The sequence below is a fragment of the Sparus aurata genome, chromosome 13 (genome assembly GCF_900880675.1).
Source record: "Sparus aurata chromosome 13, fSpaAur1.1, whole genome shotgun sequence".
Classification (NCBI taxonomy): Eukaryota; Metazoa; Chordata; class Actinopteri; order Spariformes; family Sparidae; genus Sparus; species Sparus aurata.
This window is the reverse complement of record NC_044199.1, coordinates 3,636,872-3,656,860: the sequence shown is the minus strand read 5'-3', so window position 1 is coordinate 3,656,860 and position 19,989 is coordinate 3,636,872. Positions and strand designations below refer to the sequence as shown.

The window sequence follows — 19,989 nt, the reverse complement described above, 5'->3', positions numbered from 1 at the left end:
CAGAGAAGATATGGGTCAAGATACTGTAAATAATGTGTTGTGCATGTTGACAGTTTGATATTTTGAAGTCTGATCTGTTCTGTGATTCACTGTCATTACATTAACCCCAGACCTGCAGACCAGACTGAGCAGCAGTGAGAGTGAACTTCTCATCAGCAGGTTCAGGATTGACCAGCTGGAGAGAGAAAATGCAGGTGAGGGTTGTATCTACTCACACACACACACACACACACACACACACACACACACACACACTTATTTACTTATTTACAGACGTTGTTTTTGTGTCATCAGAGAAACCAAAGGTGGCCTTCTACACAGCTCTGACTGATGCAGGAACTCTTGGACCATACAACACAGACATCACACTGAAATACAGCAAGGTCTTCACCAACATTGGCAATGCTTACAATCCATCTACAGGTAACATACTGCAGCTCACATGTGGACATTTTACATACATCAGTTGTTCCTGTTTTTCATTTTCTGCTCTCACTCTGTAGGTTTCTTCACAGCACCAGTCAAAGGTGTCTACTATCTCCAGTTCACTGGGTTGGGTTTCGTTGCTGGTACTATAGGTGTACAAGTGTTTAAGAACAACCTACGGATGATGTATAATTGGGAGTATAACAACTACAATTTGCTTCCTGCCTATTTCACTAACTCTCTGGTGTTGGAGCTGACAGCAGGAGATGAAATTCACCTGGTTCTCCCATCAGACCATTCTATCTATGACGACATTTATAACTTCAGCACCTTCAGTGGCTCCCTTCTCTTCACACTGTAAGGATGTTGTTCAGGCTGCTGTGTGACTGATTTGTCACAAACCCTGTTGTTATTGGCTGAACTGTGAATCTTTATAAAATGCTGATTTATCTCAGCACTGCTGCCTCCAGGACAACTTTCTATAAATTCACTGCATGAATCAAATAATGTGATTCTGATCGTGGTTCTGATTATTGTCTTCATTGGATGTTAGTGGAATTTCTATTTTTCATGAATATTTTAAAGGTTTGAATTTTTCCTGAAAACATTGACCGATTTTCTCACTAGCTTCCAGGTCATTTGACCAGTTGACTCATAGTCAATAGCATAATGTCTTCCTGTACTGGTAGACTCACCTGTTTGTATTGGATTTTAGTGGAATTTCTATTTTTGCTAAATATTTTAAAGAAAGGTCTGAATTTTTTACATCTAAAAAATGGATTATGACAGTGAGTTATGACAGTATTGACAGTGTGAATAATATTGATATCAAACAGGGACGGTCTGACCAAATATCCTTGATGCAATGGCAGTTCTACTGTGAACAAGAGACTTTCCAAAACAAAATTAAGGGATGAACAACGTGTCAATAAAGAGTGGTTAACCAACTCTCTAATGTGTGTTCCTTCATTTTCTGGAGGCATTTCTACTTAAGAGGTCATATGACAAAGACAAGTTGGCTTTCAGTGTGTTTTTCCGTACACCTCCCATAGACTTCACTAGCTGTCACCACAGTCTGGCACCCAAGTAAGATGCATGACTTAATAACCCTTCCTTTTTTTTTCAGGATCCTTGACTGAGTCCTGGGGTCTGATGTGTCTGTGGCACCACTGACCACAAGATGGCAATGTTTTACACTATGGGATGAGCATTATGATCAAAGTCATGCTGCACAGGCAAATATTGTTCAAAACCACAGAAATTAAATCTTCACCTCAACAATACCACACATCAGGAAGAACTTTTGGCATCAAGAATATTTATTCTTGTATAACCTAACCCTAACCCTAACCCTATTACTCATACTATTTCTATGTATTTTACTTACAGTATCTAGTAAATACAATTGTACAGGTTCAAGTATTTACACAAAGTCTTCTCTAAAGTGAAACTTGTATTTTGCATTTTGAAAGGGTAGCATCTGACTAGATAATGACGCTATTGTACATTTGAATATGGAAAACCACAAGGGCATGTTCCATGATTGACTGAAACTAAGTTCAAATCCTCATTGTGCCTCCCTCCTCTGCACACTAACCATACTCTCTGTCAAACCAGTTTGTCCTGTGGATTTTAATAACCATGGAGTGGACTGAAAGTCCAGGGGGATGCTGTCAACCTCAAAGAAAAAAGCTCTTTTGAGCTCATGTATGACATTTTTGCAATACATTCAGATAAAAGAAAAAAGGATATGACTTGCTTGATCAACTTAAAGTCATTTATTGAGACATAAACATATGAATATCTATCAATATAACATGTCCAAATAAAATTAATGAAAACACATTTCACAGTTTTGACAAAAAGCAATGTCTTTACAGAAGCTCCTGTTTGCAGCTGATGTCATACAGTAAGTGTATAAGAAAATAAGGTCTGAGGTAAAATTCTTCATGGCGACGGATTCATCCTTATATAGTGCATTTAAGCTGTGAGGAAAAAAGGATATCAGGTAAAACAAACTATTATTTGTCATTATTAAATAATGATTTTTGTTTAAAAAGAACAACACAATGGTATACTTCACTTGCACCTAGATTTAGTTTGTTTTTGCATTTGGTTTATATTCAGTTTCAGGGCAAAATTATATCGCTGCTATTCTCCTGCATATTGGTGAACGTATCCAGAACTTCTGTCCTCTGTCCTTTAATCAAAACAACATGGTGGAGGGGCATCCGTGCCCCACATATACCAAGTCCTCAGCTGGGGCTTCAGTTCCAGCCTGAGTCTTCCCTTCTCAAGCTGTTCAATCCAATCTCACCCCAAAAACTCTAAGAAAACATCATGGTGGAGTAAAGGCCACTACTTAACTACAACACCACACTTATCAACTACTTGTTATCAACAATGAGTAAAAAATAAGAACAAAACAAGTGAATGAACTACTTCTTATAGACTTGCATTTGTGTATCTGTGTGTGCTCACATTACAGGTATGTTCTTGCTGGATTTGCAGACGCATCTTCATTTTCACCTTCAACTGATAAATTCTCTTCCATTTCTGCTCGTTTCAGCTGAGACTTTGTAGATGGCGCATCACTGTCCTCAGATCTTGTTGACTCCAGTCTTTTCATCTGAGACTTTGTTGATGGTGCCCACGATCTCTCTGACTCCTGCCTCGAGCCCTGCCCAGGTTTGTCCTCCCAGGGAGGCCTTGTGTAGGGCTGAGACTGTGTTGATGCCCCCTCGTAGGTTTGAGACCTGGGCAACACAGCTCCAACAGGCTGAGACTTTTCTGTTGGTACTCTGCTTCGGTAAGGACCTACCTGGGTGGACCCGTTGGAAGAGCGGACCACCAGGTAGCGGACTGAGGGGCTCTTGTCTGTGTTGTGGGCTTTGAGTGGACATGAAGAGCTGATGAACAAACCCCCTCCCAGAATAAGTAGGATGGACGCTCCCCAGCCAATGTAGAGACTGGCTCCAATCTCCCTCCGCTGAGCATCAATGGAGGCGCTGTAGAACTTCCTCACGACGGCTCCGGCCGCCCATGATGTGGGAATCAAACACAGCAGACCTGTGGCAATCAACACTGCCCCTGCAGCTAAAGCCACCTTGCCCTTGACCCCTTCTCCCTCTTCATCCAAAAAGCGAGTACACTTCCCTCCAACGAAGGCCAGAATGAGGCCCATGCCGCCTGTGGCGATGGCGAGGACGGTGAGGGCTCTGGCGGCCTGCAGGTCTGCACTGAGAGCAAGGAGAGACTCGTAAGGTTTACACTGGATTTGTCCTGTGCTCTGGACCACACAGGTCATCCAAATGCCCTCCCAGATGGTCTGGGAGGTGACGATGGTGCTCCCCACGAAGGCTGTTACCCGCCACATGGGCATTATGCAGCTGATGATGACCCCTGCCCAACCCAGGAGGCACAAGGCGCTCGCCAGCATCTGCATCCCCAGAGACGCCATGATGAGGAGGTGGAGGGAAGACCTCTGAAGCTGCTCGAGATTTCCTCACAGTCCTTTGTAAAGTGCACGGATGTTTTTAATCTTCTTTTGCTTTCACTCCTGGGCTCTCTGGTCAATCTTCTCTTCTCTTGTATTTTTCAGTGGGCTTTTCTTTCTCAGCCTCTCTCAGCATGTGCTGTTGCAGATTTCATACGCCTCCCTTTTTGTGCATTTCTCCAATTATTTTTTTCTTGCCATTGTTGCAGTGTTGTGAAGTAGCCATCCCAGGAACACAGAGTCCTGTCTGACGATTATAGTTGTCAGTCCAGCCTCCAGGTGTGCCTCACTTCAACCGCAGTTCATTTGTTTACAGCCTTCTTTCCCTCTTACCCTCCCTCTTCCTTTATGTACCTAACTGCTGTCCTCTCCTTCCCCCTCTCTCTCTCTTTAACTATCTACCTGAGAGCGTTCTTTCTTCTCTGTCACCTGAGCGGCTGCCTGTGTGCTACTGGCCAGGTGAGGATGCACCACACCTACTCTATTGGGAAGAGAAAGGGGAGGAGGTTGACAGAAAAACAAAGAGAGAGAAAAAGAGAGAGAGGTAGCTGTGAAACTGTGACATCATCTATTCCCTCCCTCATTATCTTCTGTTGACAAGATTATTTTGGAAACATTTAGGACGAGATTATCTTCAATAAGATGAATTACAAAGAGTGATCAGCCTCTGGGCATTAGACTTGTTTATACGATTCACACTCTTGAGGCGCTGCATTGCTGTCTTCTTATTCCAACAACATCTTTCTGTAGGAGAGCTGAATTGGATCACAGATAGAAAAAAAAGGGACTTCATTTCATTTGCCTCAAAAGTTAATACATGTGTGAGTTCAGTGTGTTTGTGTGTGTGCAGATGCATTTGTGTAACAGAAGGAGAATGATGTGAAACATAATCTCCTGGGACAGAACCAGTTTCATTCTATCAGCGGCGGCGGCGCAGAAAAACCTGTTTGAAACATGCAAACCCTCCCGTCCACACACACACACACACACACACACAGACAAAAACACACACATGAAAACACACACACACATACACATGAAGAATACACACTCACAAATATTCTATCCTTGATCCTGCTATTCTTGTTTTTGTCAGTTGCGGGGACCGTCGTTTTTTTACTCACTTGTGCTGTCTGAAAATTTTGGATAAGATTAAGAGCTACAGACTAGACACACAAAGAAAGACACACACACACACACACACACAAATACACATACACTTGATGTGGTCCTTGCTATTCTTGTTTTTGTCAGTTGTGGGGTACATCTAAGTTTTGGTAAGTTGTGAGGACTGAAAAAAATTGGGCAAGATTAGGAGCGATAGTTAAAGACAGACAGACAGACAGACACACACACACACACACACATCCATGAATGCACACACACACACACACACACACACACACACACACACACACTTAGCCCAGTCCTTGCTGTTCTTGTTTATGTCAGTGCTTTAACCTTTTAATCAGGCTCAACATAATCTTTAATCTTGCTGTCCTTGTAAAGTTCAGAGGGATACTTTCTGTGTTCATCCCTTTTTTCCCCCACATCATTATGACACACAAAATATTCATTTGTGTTAAGAAAGGACACAAGAACTCACTTTCTCTTGTGCAAAAGTTTGCAAAAATAATCAGTCTTATGAGATAAAAAGAGGGAATACTGGATACACATTCAAAATTAAAACACACACATACACACAAGCACACCGTTATCACTCAATCTGTTTATTCAGCAGGAAGGACTCACACACTGTCACACAACCTGTTTGTGAGGATTCTTTCAGGTATACTTGAGAAACCAGTTCCATTGTTCCATTGAGTTTTTTGGCATTTGTCATCACTGTAACAGCTCTTCCTTTTGAAAAATAAAACCCGCCATTATGAGATGGAAAACAATAACATGCTCACAAATGTGTGTCTTGGAGATGAAATTTTAATACAAGAAGAGAAAATAAAAAACAGTACAAAGAACAAGTAGTTTGATCGAGAGAGAATAGCGCAAATGTCAGGCTCAGACACAACACTGTGATTACATGGGTAGATTTTCACATTTATAGCAGTTTTTCACACACAAGTTCTTCATCTCACATGTCATAGATTATTATTATGTGTCCTTAAACATAAACAAGTAAAATACATGAGGAAAACCGTGTAAAAGTGTCCATAATGCTGTAAAACACAAAAAACAACCTATCCTCATAAATAGAGAATCCAAAACCTTATGACTCTTATGGATGTTTCAAAGTTAACACACTCATACTGCACAAGTTCCTATCAATTTTAGTCACATTATTGACATTATTTTTCTAAATGGCACAACTTGAATCATCGTCAACCTTCATGAACTCATTGTCTTATCTATTTCTAACACACTGTCCCAGTTCTGCTTAAGATTTAAACGTACGCCTTGCTGCTCTCTGCAGAACGAGCCTTCAAGTACTTTACGTCGTAGTTGTTCTCATCCTTGGGGGGACAGGAGCTGCAGAGGAGGCCCCCACCCAGAAGCAGCAGCCCTGCAGAACCCCAGCCGATGTAGAGCGAGGCCCCCAGCTCCCTCCTCTGAGCGTTGGTCATAATGGGGTTGTAGAAATCACGAATGATGGTGTTGGCGGTCCAGCAGACTGGGATAAGCACCAAGAGGCCTGCGATGATGAAGGCGATTCCAGAGGCGATGGCCACCTTGCTCTTTTGCCTTTCATCCTCCACGAAGTTGGTGCACTTTCCCCCGACCACGCCAAAAAGAAGCCCAAAGATCCCGGCAATGATGGCGATGATGACAAGCGCTCTGGCAGCCTGCAGGTCTCGAGGTAAAGCCAGGAGAGAGTCGTAGATTTTGCACTGCATCTGGCCTGTACTCTGGGTCACACAGTTCATCCACAAACCCTCCCAGATCACCTGAGAGGTGACGATGTTGGCACCAATGAAGGCTGTGACTTTCCAGGTGGGGAGTGCGCAGATGACGATGCTCCCCAGAAAGCCGATTACAGCCAGGGACAAACCCAGAATCTGTCGTCCAGCAGACACCATGCTGAGGTTCTGTTGATCACTTCAAAGAGGTGTGCTGCAGAGTAATTTACCAGTCAGAGAGACAGAGGAGTGGGTCGTGGTTTTGTTACCCACTCAGAGTTGACAGTGGCTTTGTTCCCTGAGAGTTTGGTTGTAAAAGGAGAAGTCAGAGGAGGAGTTTGCCCCCAGATGAAACTGGTTTGTGAAGAAATCTCACCTGACCAGAATGCTTCTCAACACTTGAGAGTTTCAGAGACCACTATAACAACAAAATGACAAAATGACAGACATACAGTACAGCCCACAAACTTAGTTTCTCATCAACACACAAGCTGCCAGACATTTAAAAAGCTATTTGAAATCATTCATCAGTTATGAAGATGATACAGTATCTGCCTGGATGATACTAACTACGCAAAGAGGGACCTTCCAAGTGAATAACACTCAAAAAATGTCTGTGCACTGTAGTAACCTGAGTTTCAGTGTTGACTTCTACTTTATGTTAAAGGTGCTCTCAGTAGTTTTGGGGTAGAAATGTTAATCATAAGAGACAAATCTTCATTGACTGATTTTTTAAAAATCCTTAACAAATTAATAAACAAATTGACCTTAAATGACAACACAATTTCATACTGTTTTACTTTGTTTATATTCGGTGGAACCCTGCCGACTTTGCCACCTTATATTCCTCTAAGAACAGCTTGTTTATTCCAGTTATGGAGTTTGTATTATTACCTAATCAATATTGTAAATATAAAAATTCTGAGTTTGAATTCATTCTCCAGAACTACATAATTCTCCTACACAAAACAATATAAGCCTATATTAATTTCCAAAAAGGAAATTTACCAAAGTTATACAGGAAAAAGTTAAAATAACAGGGATGTGACTGGTTTGTCATATTTAAACACTGTTTACCAGAATTAAATATAATATGAGTTATTAATGGTACTCAGTCTTAGTTTGTATTAATATAGAAATATAATGAAGTGTATAATGTAATAAGGCAGAAAAATGTGTTAAACTGATATTAGAATATGAGATTAAGTGAAATGTAGTACTATAGTACAATGCAATGTATAATAGGCTATAAAACAACGTGGATTACTGAACATAATGTGCTATAGTGTAGTACAGTTTAACATTGTATAATATATAATAAATTAATATTGTATAACATATATCAGAATATTTGATAACATGTATAAATTAGTCCAACAGAGAGACATTGGATCAATTAGTTTTTATTGAGTTGAGGGTAAAGATGTATTCCAATACAGTTACTATTTATCTGTTTAAAAGATGCAGTCAGTAACATAATCCAAGTATCACAACACTAAAGTGATATAACTTGATTACTTTCTATTACTTTCGGATTACCTCATTACCAAAGATATCCACATACAAAAAAGAAAAAATAAATATCAGTAGGATGAATTGTATTTAATCTTCCAGATTTACCTTAATACAGATAACTTTTGTTTTTCATCCTAATCCAGTACATGTATTCTGTTACTCCCCACACTGCCTGTTAGACCATCCAGTTTAGGTGAACTATTATAGATTGATTAACCTAATACAACTATTTATTAACGTTTGAAAACAAAATGTAATCACTTTTTAGGGATCAGATCAGAAGCTTTGAAATAATTCTCAGGTAGATTGCATCACCTCCAGAGAGATCACACTGCCAATCGATACCAGAGTGTAATGACATGTAGCTGACACGAGACAACACCCCTGCAGGGAAACATCAGAGGGAGATCATCTTCACCACCAACAGCACCATATGTGTGATGTGTTCACTGTGTTGCCAAGTGATGCAGCAGTTATTCTCTAAACAGATATGTGTCCTGCATAAGTGTCTTCAAACAGAAACCTGAAATAATACCACTTTGTTGATGCTGTGGCACTTAGATAAGAGAATCTTTCTTAAGACGACTCATTGCAATAGTTTCTCAAAACAAAGAAGACACTGTACAATCAAGTCAAGTCTATTTATGGAGCACATTTTAAAACAACAAATGCCAACCAACAAACTTTTGACAGTGGCTGAATGAAACAAAGGAATTCCCAACAGGAATTAAAGAAAAACAGTGATAGATAAATTCATAACACGCACGTTCAGCCAAAACTTTGAAATTAAGTTACTGTTGATATTTCCTCTTAATAAACTCTGTCCTCCAACTGACCTACAATTTTCTACCTTCCTACAATAATTCCCATTAATCAAAATGCCATGAAGTTCACAGCTAAAGTTAATTAACTTAATGTTTATTTAAGGGTACTACCGTACTTCTGCCGTCCATCCTCTGTCATATCAAATATTTTTGGTAAAGGTTGAGATCAGTGAACACTCTTCACAATCTTCATATAGAGGTTTCCTTGTTTATTTATTTTGATGTAGGCACCTCACTTTAAAGCCTAATCTATAAATCATTACACTTGTCATACTGTTTAAGTATTAACTAACCTTTATTGCTCATTAATGAAAGCTAATTGTGTTGCAAGTTGTTAAAATAATCTTGTTTTTCACAGTCAACAAGATATATTGTGTATATTGTGTCCCCCAAATTTGTCCTGTCATATTTCATATACATCATATATTTCATATTTGGAAAAGTTGGCATCTCTCTTTATTGATCTGTCCAAGGAAAGTATTATTGACATATAAACAGTGACCACACTTGACATCAGAGGGATTTTTGTGTTCAGTTACTCTCTGCCTTCCATAATCATCATCACTCTGTGCTGCTGTAGCTCCACTGGGAACATTATGCACCAGATTTGTGAATAAGCTTTTTGCATGTCTGGTTTCCCCGATGTATTTGACGGATTACTGCCCAAATTCTCCCGGTGGTGTCCCCTGAGGCTGATTATACCTCCCACTCCAACTCTGAGCTTTACTCGGGGAGGTGTAATCATGCACTTGGGCTACGTGTTCGACCATCTTCCTGGGTGATTGACGATCAAACATCCTGGAGTTGTTTGATCTCATGGCCTCAGACCTCAGAGTGGCCATGCGGGATGAAGCATCGCTGAACTGAATGTTTGTGCTGTACGGCATGTAGGAGTAGTATGGAGGTGGGGTTCTCTCTTTCTCCCCGCAGATGAAGCAGATCAGAGCACCACCCAGCAGGAGCAGCACGGAGGCGGCCCAGCCGATGTAGATTGATGAGCCCACTTCTCTCTTCAGGGCTGCAATCACCAACGGGTCGTTGTAGGCGAGGACGGTTGCTGCTGCTGACCAGCTGACTGAAACCAGGCACAGGATGCCAGCTAGGACAGACAGAACTCCACCCAGCAGAGACGCCTGGACAAACAAAGGACATCAGTGATATTCATGAGTTTTTTATTTTTAGAAAAAACTACTGAGATCAACATGGTTTCACAAGATACTCATCTTAGATAATAAAATAATTTCAGAATGTGTGGTAAATGTTCCTGCAGTGTTTCTGCTTTAATTGATGGAGAATTGCTTTCAATCTGTTTCATCTGTAACTTTTTATTTGTTTGCTTTTGTCATTTAGATGCATTTTTTCAAAATCTATTTATTTTAGATTTTTGTTTGTGTTGTACTTTACATTCAATTTTAAATGTCTTAATGTCTTAGTTTAAATGCAATGCGCGTCTGTAAAGTACTACAAATTGCCTTTATTGTTCACTGTTCACTGAAGACAACATTTTAGGATTAAAAACTATGATAAATCCCTGCCATGATTTATTTAATTACATTTATTCCCTTCAGAGACCCAGACCATATTACATAAGGCTGCAACTAACAATTATTTTAATTATATATTTTTTACTCTATCAATTAATCATTTAGTCTAGAATGAATGACGATAACAAAATGAACATTATTAGATCAATTAGCATCACATCTCTCACATCTGTTGTCTCTAGTATTTGATTATTAAAAATGATGTAGTGAAACAACTTGAAAATTATCAGAGAAAAGCTACAGGGACCTGCTTTACAAGAATATGGTTTGCTGATAACAATTCTAATAGCATATGTCGGAAATTAATTATATTTATTTTTATTTTTGCAGCTAGTTGTTAAAAGTGCTTTAGTGAAAGAACAAGTAATTATCTTGAAAAATTACTAAAACTATACTGAAAGAATGATGAAAATGATTATCAAAACTCTGGCGAGTAATTTTCTTTTGATCTATTGATCAATTAATGGACTAATTGTTGCAGCTCTACAACTTCAGCACCTTCTTTCTGGACGAAGAAGTGGTCGGAGGCTCTAAAGGGTCAGGTGGAGTGTCGCTGCAGTTGACCACGCCTCCTCCTCCGAGGGTGATGATGAAGCCCAGGAGGCCGGCGAGGATTGAAATCAACGTGAGAGCACGTCCGGCCTGGAAGTCGGAGGTCATAGTCTTGGATGTTGTGTGTCTCTTGCACTGCATCTGACCTGTGGCCTGAATGACGCAGTGTAGCCACAAACCATCCCACACCTGAGGCAGAGACAGAGCGAGATTTAAGAGGCTGGACAAGATTATTTTTTTAGTGATAATCTATAAACCCCAATTTCAATTTAAAGTTGTTTCAGTTATTTTCTTTTTTCAGTAAGTCAAAGGGTGGAAACAATGTCAATATCCCAGATTCCTATCCCTTCAGTTTAATGCAGTCTTTAAGGCTCTTTAGTTGGTAATCAGATACAAAAATGTCAGATAAATTATCCAATTTAACTTTGAATATGTGAATTGAAATGTGTTTATGATGAATATCGACTTACCGATTGTGCAGTCACAATATTTGCTCCGACAAAAGATGTCTCACGCCACATTGGCAGCCCACATGTCACACACACTAACAAAACCCCCATCAGAACCAGTGTTAAGCCCCCAATCTGCCGGCCCTGACCCGCCATTCAAAAAACACAGCACTTAACTAAAACCAGAGAAAAAAAAAAGCTAAGTCACCAGAAATATCCAGAAGTTATAATATCTCAAACTTCTTTGGCAGGTCTTCAGAGGAGAAAATAGGCATTAACATCCCGTGTTAGACAATAGACAGTAACATCCTCTTGTCAGCTGTTATATTTTGCTGTTACGTTAAGTAGTCAGATGACTCAAAGATCAACAGAGATGTGCAAACATAATGCAAGTAGAGGCAGCATGTCTGCAAATACACAGAGAGTATTCAAACACCTTGGAGCGAGAAGCAAATCAAGTTTTTCCGGCTTTTATACACAAGGAAACAGCTGGTACAAAGCAAAGAAACATATTTTTCCTTCATAAATCAACTTTTGTAACTTTCAATACACTAAAAACCTGCAAGTTGTTTTAGAAAATATAGTGTGAGAAACTTTCAGTACAAAAATGCAAATATACAAAGTGAATTTATTGGCTTGTAAAGATACAAGAATATAAACATTTAGTTTCCTCGACTTGACATGACAAAGAACAACTGAACAACACAAACATTTTGTTCATTTGCTGGATACTGAGGAAGGAACAAGATGAACTGTGACATCTTTCAACTTCAACGATCATTGTTTTCACAACTTTTGTGTCATAAAGAGGAATAATAGCTTTGGTCTCACTGATTCATTTTCAGTATTGTTTATAAAATTCATGCTGCAAACAACGAGACGTTTCCTCAACACACTGGCACTAAAAACAATACTGTGTAAGAATATGGATAAATCAGATCCTCGTGGTCTTTAAAGGTCTTGCTGGAGAGTTAATATGCTTTTTTTTAGTTTTCTTCTTTACATCAGTGTGTTCTACAGGTTCTTTTGCATGTAAAAGGTTTAAAGTTAAGAAACCTAAAGTCCATACCTCTCTCACAGAAAACACTGCCCCTGAAACACTTCGTCAGCAGCCCCACCTTTAATTCTGTGACTTTGTGACATCACACTACGTCACCATGTCACACATTTGCATAATTAATGTCTTGTAGCTTGTTTGGCATGTAAGAATAGTTTTAGCACAGCTGCTTGTTGTTAACGGTGCTGGCTTAGGCGTGTGTGAGCTGACCAATCAGAGCAGACTGGGTAATCAAGAGGCGGGCCTTAAAGAGACAGGAGGTAAAACAGAGCGTTTCAGAGAGAGGGGGAACACAGAGCTGCAGCACGGGACGGTTTGAGAAAACTGATGGGTACTTTTGAGCATTAAAGCATGTAAACATCTTCTAGTGTGAACTCAAAATAGAATTATGAATCTGAAAATGAGCACAATATGTCTCCTTAAAAAAACTGATTATTCTTGCATTTGAAGTTAGTGCATATCAAAACTAAAATATATACTCAGATCTTTACATTAAACATCTTTTCTCAGTTGACAATTATGCAACATCACATTAGCTCCACCAGACTTCATTTTTAAATCCTTCACTTTAAAGATAACAATAAACACTACAGGTCTTACTCGTGAACTTTGTTGTATACTTCATTGTTCTACAATTTTTATATTTTTACACAGATTTGGAGCTAATTTATTGTAAAATGACATAACAGTGCAGTTAGCTAAAGCTTAAAAAGAAGCTTTAATCAAAGACTAAAACAAAAAAAAGTCCTTCACATCTATATATTTTCAGCTACATGACATCATGTTCTCTCTTCCTCTTCTGCACATCTTCAGCATCTGGAGGTGCCACACAAAATCCCTCCTCCAATGATGAGCAGCGCTCCAGCTGCCCAGCCCACATATATGGAAGCCCCGAGCTCTCCCCTCCTTTCCTGGGTTGCCAGGGGGTTGTAGAAACCTGTGATGATGCTGTGAGCTGACCAGCTGACAGGAATCACACACAGGAGCCCTGCTAATATAAACACCACGCCACCAGCCAGGCCAATATTAGTTTTGGTCAGCGAGTCGTCACGGAAGAAGTTGGTGCAGCGGGCCCCGACCACAGTCAGCCCGATGGCCACCACGCTGACAGCGATGGAGACACAGATCAGAGCCCTGGACGCCTGTAGCTCCTGTGGTAAAGCCAGAACAGAGTCGTAGGCTTTGCACTGTGAGTGGCCCGTGCTCTGGATCACACAGTTCATCCACAAACCTTCCCAGAAGACCTGAGCTGTGATGATGTTTGCTCCGATGAAGGCTGTCACCTTCCACATGGGCAGTCCGCAGATAAGGATGGTGCCGAGAAAGCCGATGATTGCCAAACACACACCCACGAGTTGGGTCTGCATTTTAGCAAAAACAAAAGCAAATCCAAGGCAGGTGTTTACGTTTGCCACAAAATCAAAGACAGCAACAAAATCTACCTTCAGTTGAGCTGAAAAACATTTACTTTCAGTCTTCTCTGACTGCTGCTGGTTGTGTTTCGCTGAATGATTTTGCTCTTGCAGGTGTGTGAAAGGAGAGCAAAAGGGAGGAGACTCTGCTAGATTGTGGGTCAGGTTTCCTGCTTGTCCTGATTCCTGCTCACTGTGAATAAGTAGGAGGAGCAACGTCGTATGAAACACTGCTTTGTGACCCGAAACATGAGGCTTTGGTCCCATTTAAAAGCTTTCACATGTCTTCTCAGACTTTTTACGGAAGTTAACTTTAAACCTTACAAGACGTCTTATACAATACGAATGCACAAACCTTAAGGGACAGTTTCTCCAGAAAGAAAGTATGTATTGTAGTAAATATTATACCAGTAGCCTACAGAGCTTTGGGGAAAATGTGTAGTAAAAACTAGGCCTACCGTACATCACAACTGGTTCAATTAATGTCATTCAACATGGAGGGATTATTGTACTGCCAAGAAAGTAGGCTAGTAGAAGATATTTCCACGAGTGTTATCCCGGTTAGGAAATATATTGTAGATGAATCAGAACTACTTCCTGCCCAAATCGTCATGAATGCTGGAGTTAAAGGAGTCATCACCCGGAAATCGTAATTTCTCTCGTTAAATCATGCATATTGGTGTTGGACCTCTGTTGAAACTTGCCTGAAAAGCTGGAGTTTGAAAGTGGCTTATTTTTTTCGCTTTGGCTCTTTTTCCGAACAGGAATAGCGCACAGTAGTGCGCGTTCCTAAAGCACGAGATTTGGACTCTGCTCCTGTGGTGACGTTACCACAGGAGGCTACTTGCATATTAAGCATCGGCTCACAGCCGCCCTCAGCCAGAGTGAGCACGCTGAATCTGCTTATTTCTCTGTCATTTTCACGCCATACATCGTGACCGCCAGCATTAAAACTCAGGTCTCACATGTTAAACACGAGTGTGAAAAGTAAGAAGGAAAAGAATTTACCATTCAGAGACATCCTGCTGTAAACGTGTCTCTTCCACCGTCTCTGCCTCTTCACTCTCCCGTTCAGGTTCCGACTCCGGCTCGTACATAAATGCCTGAATTCCGTAAGGTTCGTCATTTAGTGTGTGCGCCATGACAGGGGGCTGTTTATGTTTTGGAGTCTGTGTGTGCATGCAGGCTCGCCCCCCATTCCGGCTCTGTCCTTCCTGCAGCCAATCAACGCGCACCTCATTACATATTAATACAATGCACATCCGGACCGGTCAAAACCTCGCGCATAATCTCGCGTGAGAAAGTCGCGGTATGAAAAAGTGTCAGAACAAGCTCTATGTTTGATTTTTAATTATTTTTTTTCTAATAAGTTTTAAGAATTGATCCAAAGCGATCCAAGAGGGACTGGATATGTAAAAAACCAGGTGATGACTCCTTTAAGTGTGTAAAGGGTAACTGTACCAACTCTACTTTTAAAGTGTGCGAAAAAGGGATTATGAAGGCTTTTGTGGATCCCAGAGCTGCATCCAATACGATAAAATGCTTCCAACGATGCAACTCGGTGGCTAACTTGCATTGTTGGCAATATAGGCACCAGCTCTTCATACCTTTCTACCTCACCACCATGCATCCTGCAAACAGCAGCGATGAGAAGGGCACTATGTAACTTATATCTGATCGCTGGCTCCTGATATCACCCTGCCAAAACTCAAAATACACTCCCATTTCTCTCAAATGTTTGCACATTCAAATTTAAACATGGCTCTCAGTTATGTTTGGAAAGTTCAGGATTTGATCTGTAAACCCCTCACATTGCCAGATAATCTGGGTCAAACAATGGTACCAGAGGTCCCACAGAGAATTGGAAATGAGTCCTTAAACGCCTGTAGTCTGACCTTAGTTCATGCAAACTGCCATTTGTCCATTTTCATTTCTAGGTCTGTAAAGGAATTGCATATTGCCCCCTCAAGAATATGGAAATACATTTGTCTTTCATACTGGTTTTGTCTACAATCAGCAAAAAATAAAAATCAAAGCGCTGAGAAAAACTTGTTTTTGTACTGAGCAAGCATTTAGTGGTTAACCAATTAAATGCATTTGTCAGCATGTACTTTTAGATGATCCCACAACTTTGAAGTTATGTGGCATTATTCTTACACAATGGGACAAACTGCTTTTTGGCTCAAAATGTAGTGCCCACTGAATTCAGGATCTTTGAAGCGTGCATGCTAGTTTACTAGCACACTTTAAAATACGGAGACTGTTCATTAGCAGCACCAGTGCATTTAGTCCCAAATGTCTCAAAGACCTGCTGTAATGCAATTGTTTCAAGTGGCATTTCACATTCTAAACAAGGATAGAATCTGGCCTCAGCTGCTGAAATGATTGAGTTCTAAATGAAATGTTGGCATTTTTTTAAAGAGTGGTAAACTCTTAAACTGGATTAGAGGCAGCAATACCAACCGGTTTAATTCCAACCATCTTGACCTTTGTCTCCACTGAATACACCCATCACACAAAAACAGAAAAACCTGGTGATTATATGAAAGTTTCATTTATTAAAATAAGTCAGTAAAAACCTTTAAATTAAGACCATTTAAAAAAAAAAAAAAAAATTCAGGGCAGCCTCCTGGAGCGAGAGAGGTTGCAGACTTTCAGTATTTGCAGGCGTGTTAAACGTATGCTCCTCCACTGGCTGCAGAGCGAGGGGCAGAGTATTTGACAGAGTACCTGCTGTCCTTACGCTGCTCGCACTGACAGCAGAGAAGAGCCCCTCCAATGAGCATCAGTCCTGCTGATCCCCAGCCGATGAACAGCGACGCGCCGAGCTCCCTCCTCTGAGCGTCGACCATAATGGGGCTGTAGAAGTTCCTGATGACCTCGTGAGCAGACCAGGACACGGGGATCATGCACAGGATGCCACCGACGATGAAGAACACCCCTGCAGCGATGGCCACCTTGCTCTTAGACTCCTCATCTTCAATACAGTTGGTGCACTTTCCACCTGCCACAGCAAGCAGGATTCCCATGAGGGCAATCAGGATGGAGATCACAACCAGGGCGCGGGCCGCCTGCAGGTCACGGGGCAGCGCCAGCATGGAGTCATAGACCTTGCACTGCATCTGTCCAGTGCTCTGCTTCACACAATTCATCCACAGGCCCTCCCAGAAGATCTGCGCCGTGACGATGTTGTTCCCGATGAAAGCAGAGACCTTCCACATGGGCAGGGCACAGATGATGATGTCTCCCAGAAAGCCGATGGTTGCCAGGAAGATGCCGAGGATCTGAAGACCTGCAGAAGCCATATTTGTCTCAGGTTGCGCAGCGGGGAGAGTCAGCTACACCAGCAGTAACATACAGATCTGTTTCACACCTGCAGCTTTTGTACCCACATGAAGGTGGTGGTTTCTTCTGATTGGCTGTTCAGAATTTCTCAGATTGAAAACACCTGTGGTCATTAAGTTAGTACCAGGGATTCTCTCCACAGAACAAATGATTTGCTTCAGGTTTTGCTTTTATTTATTTTTCTGAAATATCCCTTTATATCAGTTTTCTTTCTTTGCAAATCACAATCATCACGCAATGTTTCTTCTGCTATTGTGTCTGTATGTGTTCTTTTTAATTTCATTTGTATCATTCCTTATTTTTTCTCTCTCGATATGTGCAGTTTTAAAACAGCGTTAACTTTTTCATGTATGTGAGTGAATTGGCTCATTATATCTGAGCCACGTGAGAGAAATGAGACATGGACGGATGTATTTTCATGTTTATTTTACTGCATAGCTCACATATGTAACAGCAGTTAGAATTAGTCCCTGTTTAACATTTCAAAGTGTCTGTAAAGTCCATGAATGATAGATTTTACTGGTGACTGTCTATGTGTCCCCTTATTCCATGTTCTGTGAGCAGTGCAGCAATCAAGCTGATTGATTCCACCTGCTGTGATAAGTCAGCTGAGCTGTTTCACTGTTGTTGCACTGAAGCTGTTGTGCATGGGACAAACATCCATATTAAAAAGAACAACAAAGACTGAATGTGAAGGATATTCTGAGAGATATTCAGATATAAGATGTCATTTTTTCAGATCAGCATCATGCCAATTTTGTAATCCTACTTGTGTTTATTTTCCTCAACTCAACTCAACTGAAAAAGGTTTTATTTGTCCATAATTGTTTGACATGTATGATTATCAAAAGACTTTGATGTACCAACCTTACACTGAGTTAATTCTCTACATTGCACTCGTTCCTTCCTTAGGTTATATTTTCAGACACTTGCTGTAGCAGGTTTTTCACTGAACCAAAGTGTTTGAGCTTCTTTTATTTCTCAGAGCTCTGCTGGGGCACCAGAGGGCCTCTTTGTAGGAGAGAAACAGCCCTGAACTCAAAGGCAGCGTGATGGATGTTTATATCTGAGCAGTGAAGCCAGAACCCACCCAGAGGAGGGGGCTACTCGGGGGCATCTGCAGGTCATATAAAGCTTGGCCACAGTGGGAGAGCTTATAGTTAGCGGCCCAGAGTGAGTAAGAAAGAGAAGCAGCACCAGCAAACAGCAATGGCATCTTTAGGGCTGCAGGTTCTGGGCGTCGGGCTGGCGGTGCTTGGATGGATTGGAAACATTTTGATCTGCATGCTGCCCCTGTGGAAGGTGTCTGCTTTCATCGGGAACAACATCGTGGTGGCTCAAACCATCTGGGAAGGACTGTGGATGACCTGTGTGGTGCAGAGCACGGGCCAGATGCAGTGCAAGGTGTACGACTCCCTGTTGGCCCTGCCTCCAGACCTCCAGGCGGCCCGAGCCATGGTGGTCATCGCCATCCTGTCCTCTCTGTTCGGCCTGCTGCTCTCTGTGGTTGGGGGGAAATGCACCACCTGCATTGGGGACAAGGTGGCAAAAGCCAGGGTGGCCATCTCCGCTGGTGTTTTCTTCATCCTGAGCGGGGCTTTGTGTCTGGTGACCGTGTCTCTGCCTGCTAACACGATCATCAAGGACTTCTACAACCCCATGGTTCCAGACGCCCAGAGGAGGGAGCTGGGTGCGTGTCTGTACATGGGCTGGGGGGCATCAGGACTCCTTCTGATCGGTGGTGCTCTGCTCTGCTGTCAGTGCCCGTCAGGAGGAGACCGCTACAATGGAGCCAAGTACTCGGCGCCAAAATCCACAACACCCGGGAAGGAATTTGTCTGAGTTGCCGAGTTTCTTTAAGGGGAAGCAGCCTTTGAAAACCACCTGACTTTGCATACAATTCAAACCCGTCGCTTATCATGTCGTGATTTGCATTGTGACTAACATTTTTTGACTAACACACTGTGGCCTTTTGTTTCTGAAGAGACTCTAAGGTATGTGCCATGTTAGGATAATGGTTTGATTAACATTGTTTCTAGTTATATTTGCAGTATTAATTCATTCTGACGAGATTCTCCTGATGTTTTGTGACATAAGCACTTCAAAATATCTCATGTTATTTGTCATGTGAAACTTATTTTTAATTCTTGTTTTTCATTCAGACAATAAACATAATTTTTTGTCAAAAATGTTTTTACTGAACTGGCAGAACATTGCAAGGTACACCACAAGTGAACAGAGTAGATATCACAATGGTATATAACAAATTTGATGTCTAACATTTAGACAATGTTTGTAGCACAAGTTTCAGAAATTTCTTAAAATGAGGCATTATCCAGATGGAAATGCACCAATTTGCAAAGATTTCCAGAACAGAAATTTGAACATTGAATGAAGCCATTTTCAAAAGTCTTGTTTCATTTTACTGACGTATAAAGTCAAAGGTTTTTACAAAGGAATTTTTATTATACATCAGAAAATACCCTTAAATAATACCCTTTGCTTTCTTTTTAGGAG

At 41.1% G+C, this 19,989-nt stretch overlaps 6 protein-coding genes across 7 annotated transcripts; 1 reads left to right on the top strand and 5 right to left on the bottom strand.

The window, feature by feature from the left end:
- Window positions 1–2,189: 2,189 nt before the first annotated feature.
- On the bottom strand, window positions 2,190–4,362 carry LOC115593619 (claudin-4-like). The gene has a single exon (XM_030437203.1). The coding sequence runs from the start codon at window positions 3,884–3,886 to the stop codon at window positions 2,909–2,911; it is 978 nt and encodes a 325-aa protein (XP_030293063.1). The 5' UTR covers window positions 3,887–4,362; the 3' UTR covers window positions 2,190–2,908.
- A 1,476-nt stretch (window positions 4,363–5,838) lies between these two features.
- Window positions 5,839–7,065, bottom strand: LOC115593570 (claudin-4-like). Its single transcript, XM_030437129.1, has one exon. It carries the CDS (start codon window positions 6,952–6,954, stop codon window positions 6,322–6,324), a length of 633 nt encoding a protein of 210 aa, XP_030292989.1. The 5' UTR covers window positions 6,955–7,065; the 3' UTR covers window positions 5,839–6,321.
- Window positions 7,066–8,161: 1,096 nt separating this feature from the next.
- On the bottom strand, window positions 8,162–11,936 carry LOC115594463 (claudin-4-like). 2 transcript variants are annotated; one of them, XR_003986495.1, is made up of 4 exons: window positions 11,680–11,936; window positions 11,156–11,398; window positions 9,407–10,246; window positions 8,162–9,357 (listed from the first exon to the last, which is right to left on the bottom strand). XR_003986495.1 is itself a non-coding variant. In XM_030438550.1 (3 exons), exons 1-3 carry the CDS (start codon window positions 11,812–11,814, stop codon window positions 9,770–9,772), a joined length of 855 nt encoding a protein of 284 aa, XP_030294410.1. In that variant the 5' UTR covers window positions 11,815–11,936; the 3' UTR covers window positions 8,162–9,769. The 2 variants fall into 2 exon arrangements, 1 of the variants encoding a protein (XP_030294410.1); XM_030438550.1 differs by having other exon boundaries at window positions 8,162–10,246.
- A 330-nt stretch (window positions 11,937–12,266) lies between these two features.
- Window positions 12,267–14,249, bottom strand: LOC115594467 (claudin-4-like). The gene has a single exon (XM_030438555.1). It carries the CDS (start codon window positions 14,080–14,082, stop codon window positions 13,525–13,527), a length of 558 nt encoding a protein of 185 aa, XP_030294415.1. The 5' UTR covers window positions 14,083–14,249; the 3' UTR covers window positions 12,267–13,524.
- Window positions 14,250–16,662: 2,413 nt separating this feature from the next.
- Window positions 16,663–17,501, bottom strand: LOC115594466 (claudin-like protein ZF-A89). Its single transcript, XM_030438554.1, has one exon. The coding sequence runs from the start codon at window positions 17,430–17,432 to the stop codon at window positions 16,800–16,802; it is 633 nt and encodes a 210-aa protein (XP_030294414.1). The 5' UTR covers window positions 17,433–17,501; the 3' UTR covers window positions 16,663–16,799.
- Window positions 17,502–17,647: 146 nt separating this feature from the next.
- Window positions 17,648–19,661, top strand: LOC115594465 (claudin-4-like). Its single transcript, XM_030438552.1, has 2 exons — window positions 17,648–18,279; window positions 18,385–19,661. The coding sequence occupies exon 2, from the start codon at window positions 18,682–18,684 to the stop codon at window positions 19,312–19,314; it is 633 nt and encodes a 210-aa protein (XP_030294412.1). The 5' UTR covers window positions 17,648–18,279; window positions 18,385–18,681; the 3' UTR covers window positions 19,315–19,661.
- Window positions 19,662–19,989: the final 328 nt, after the last annotated feature.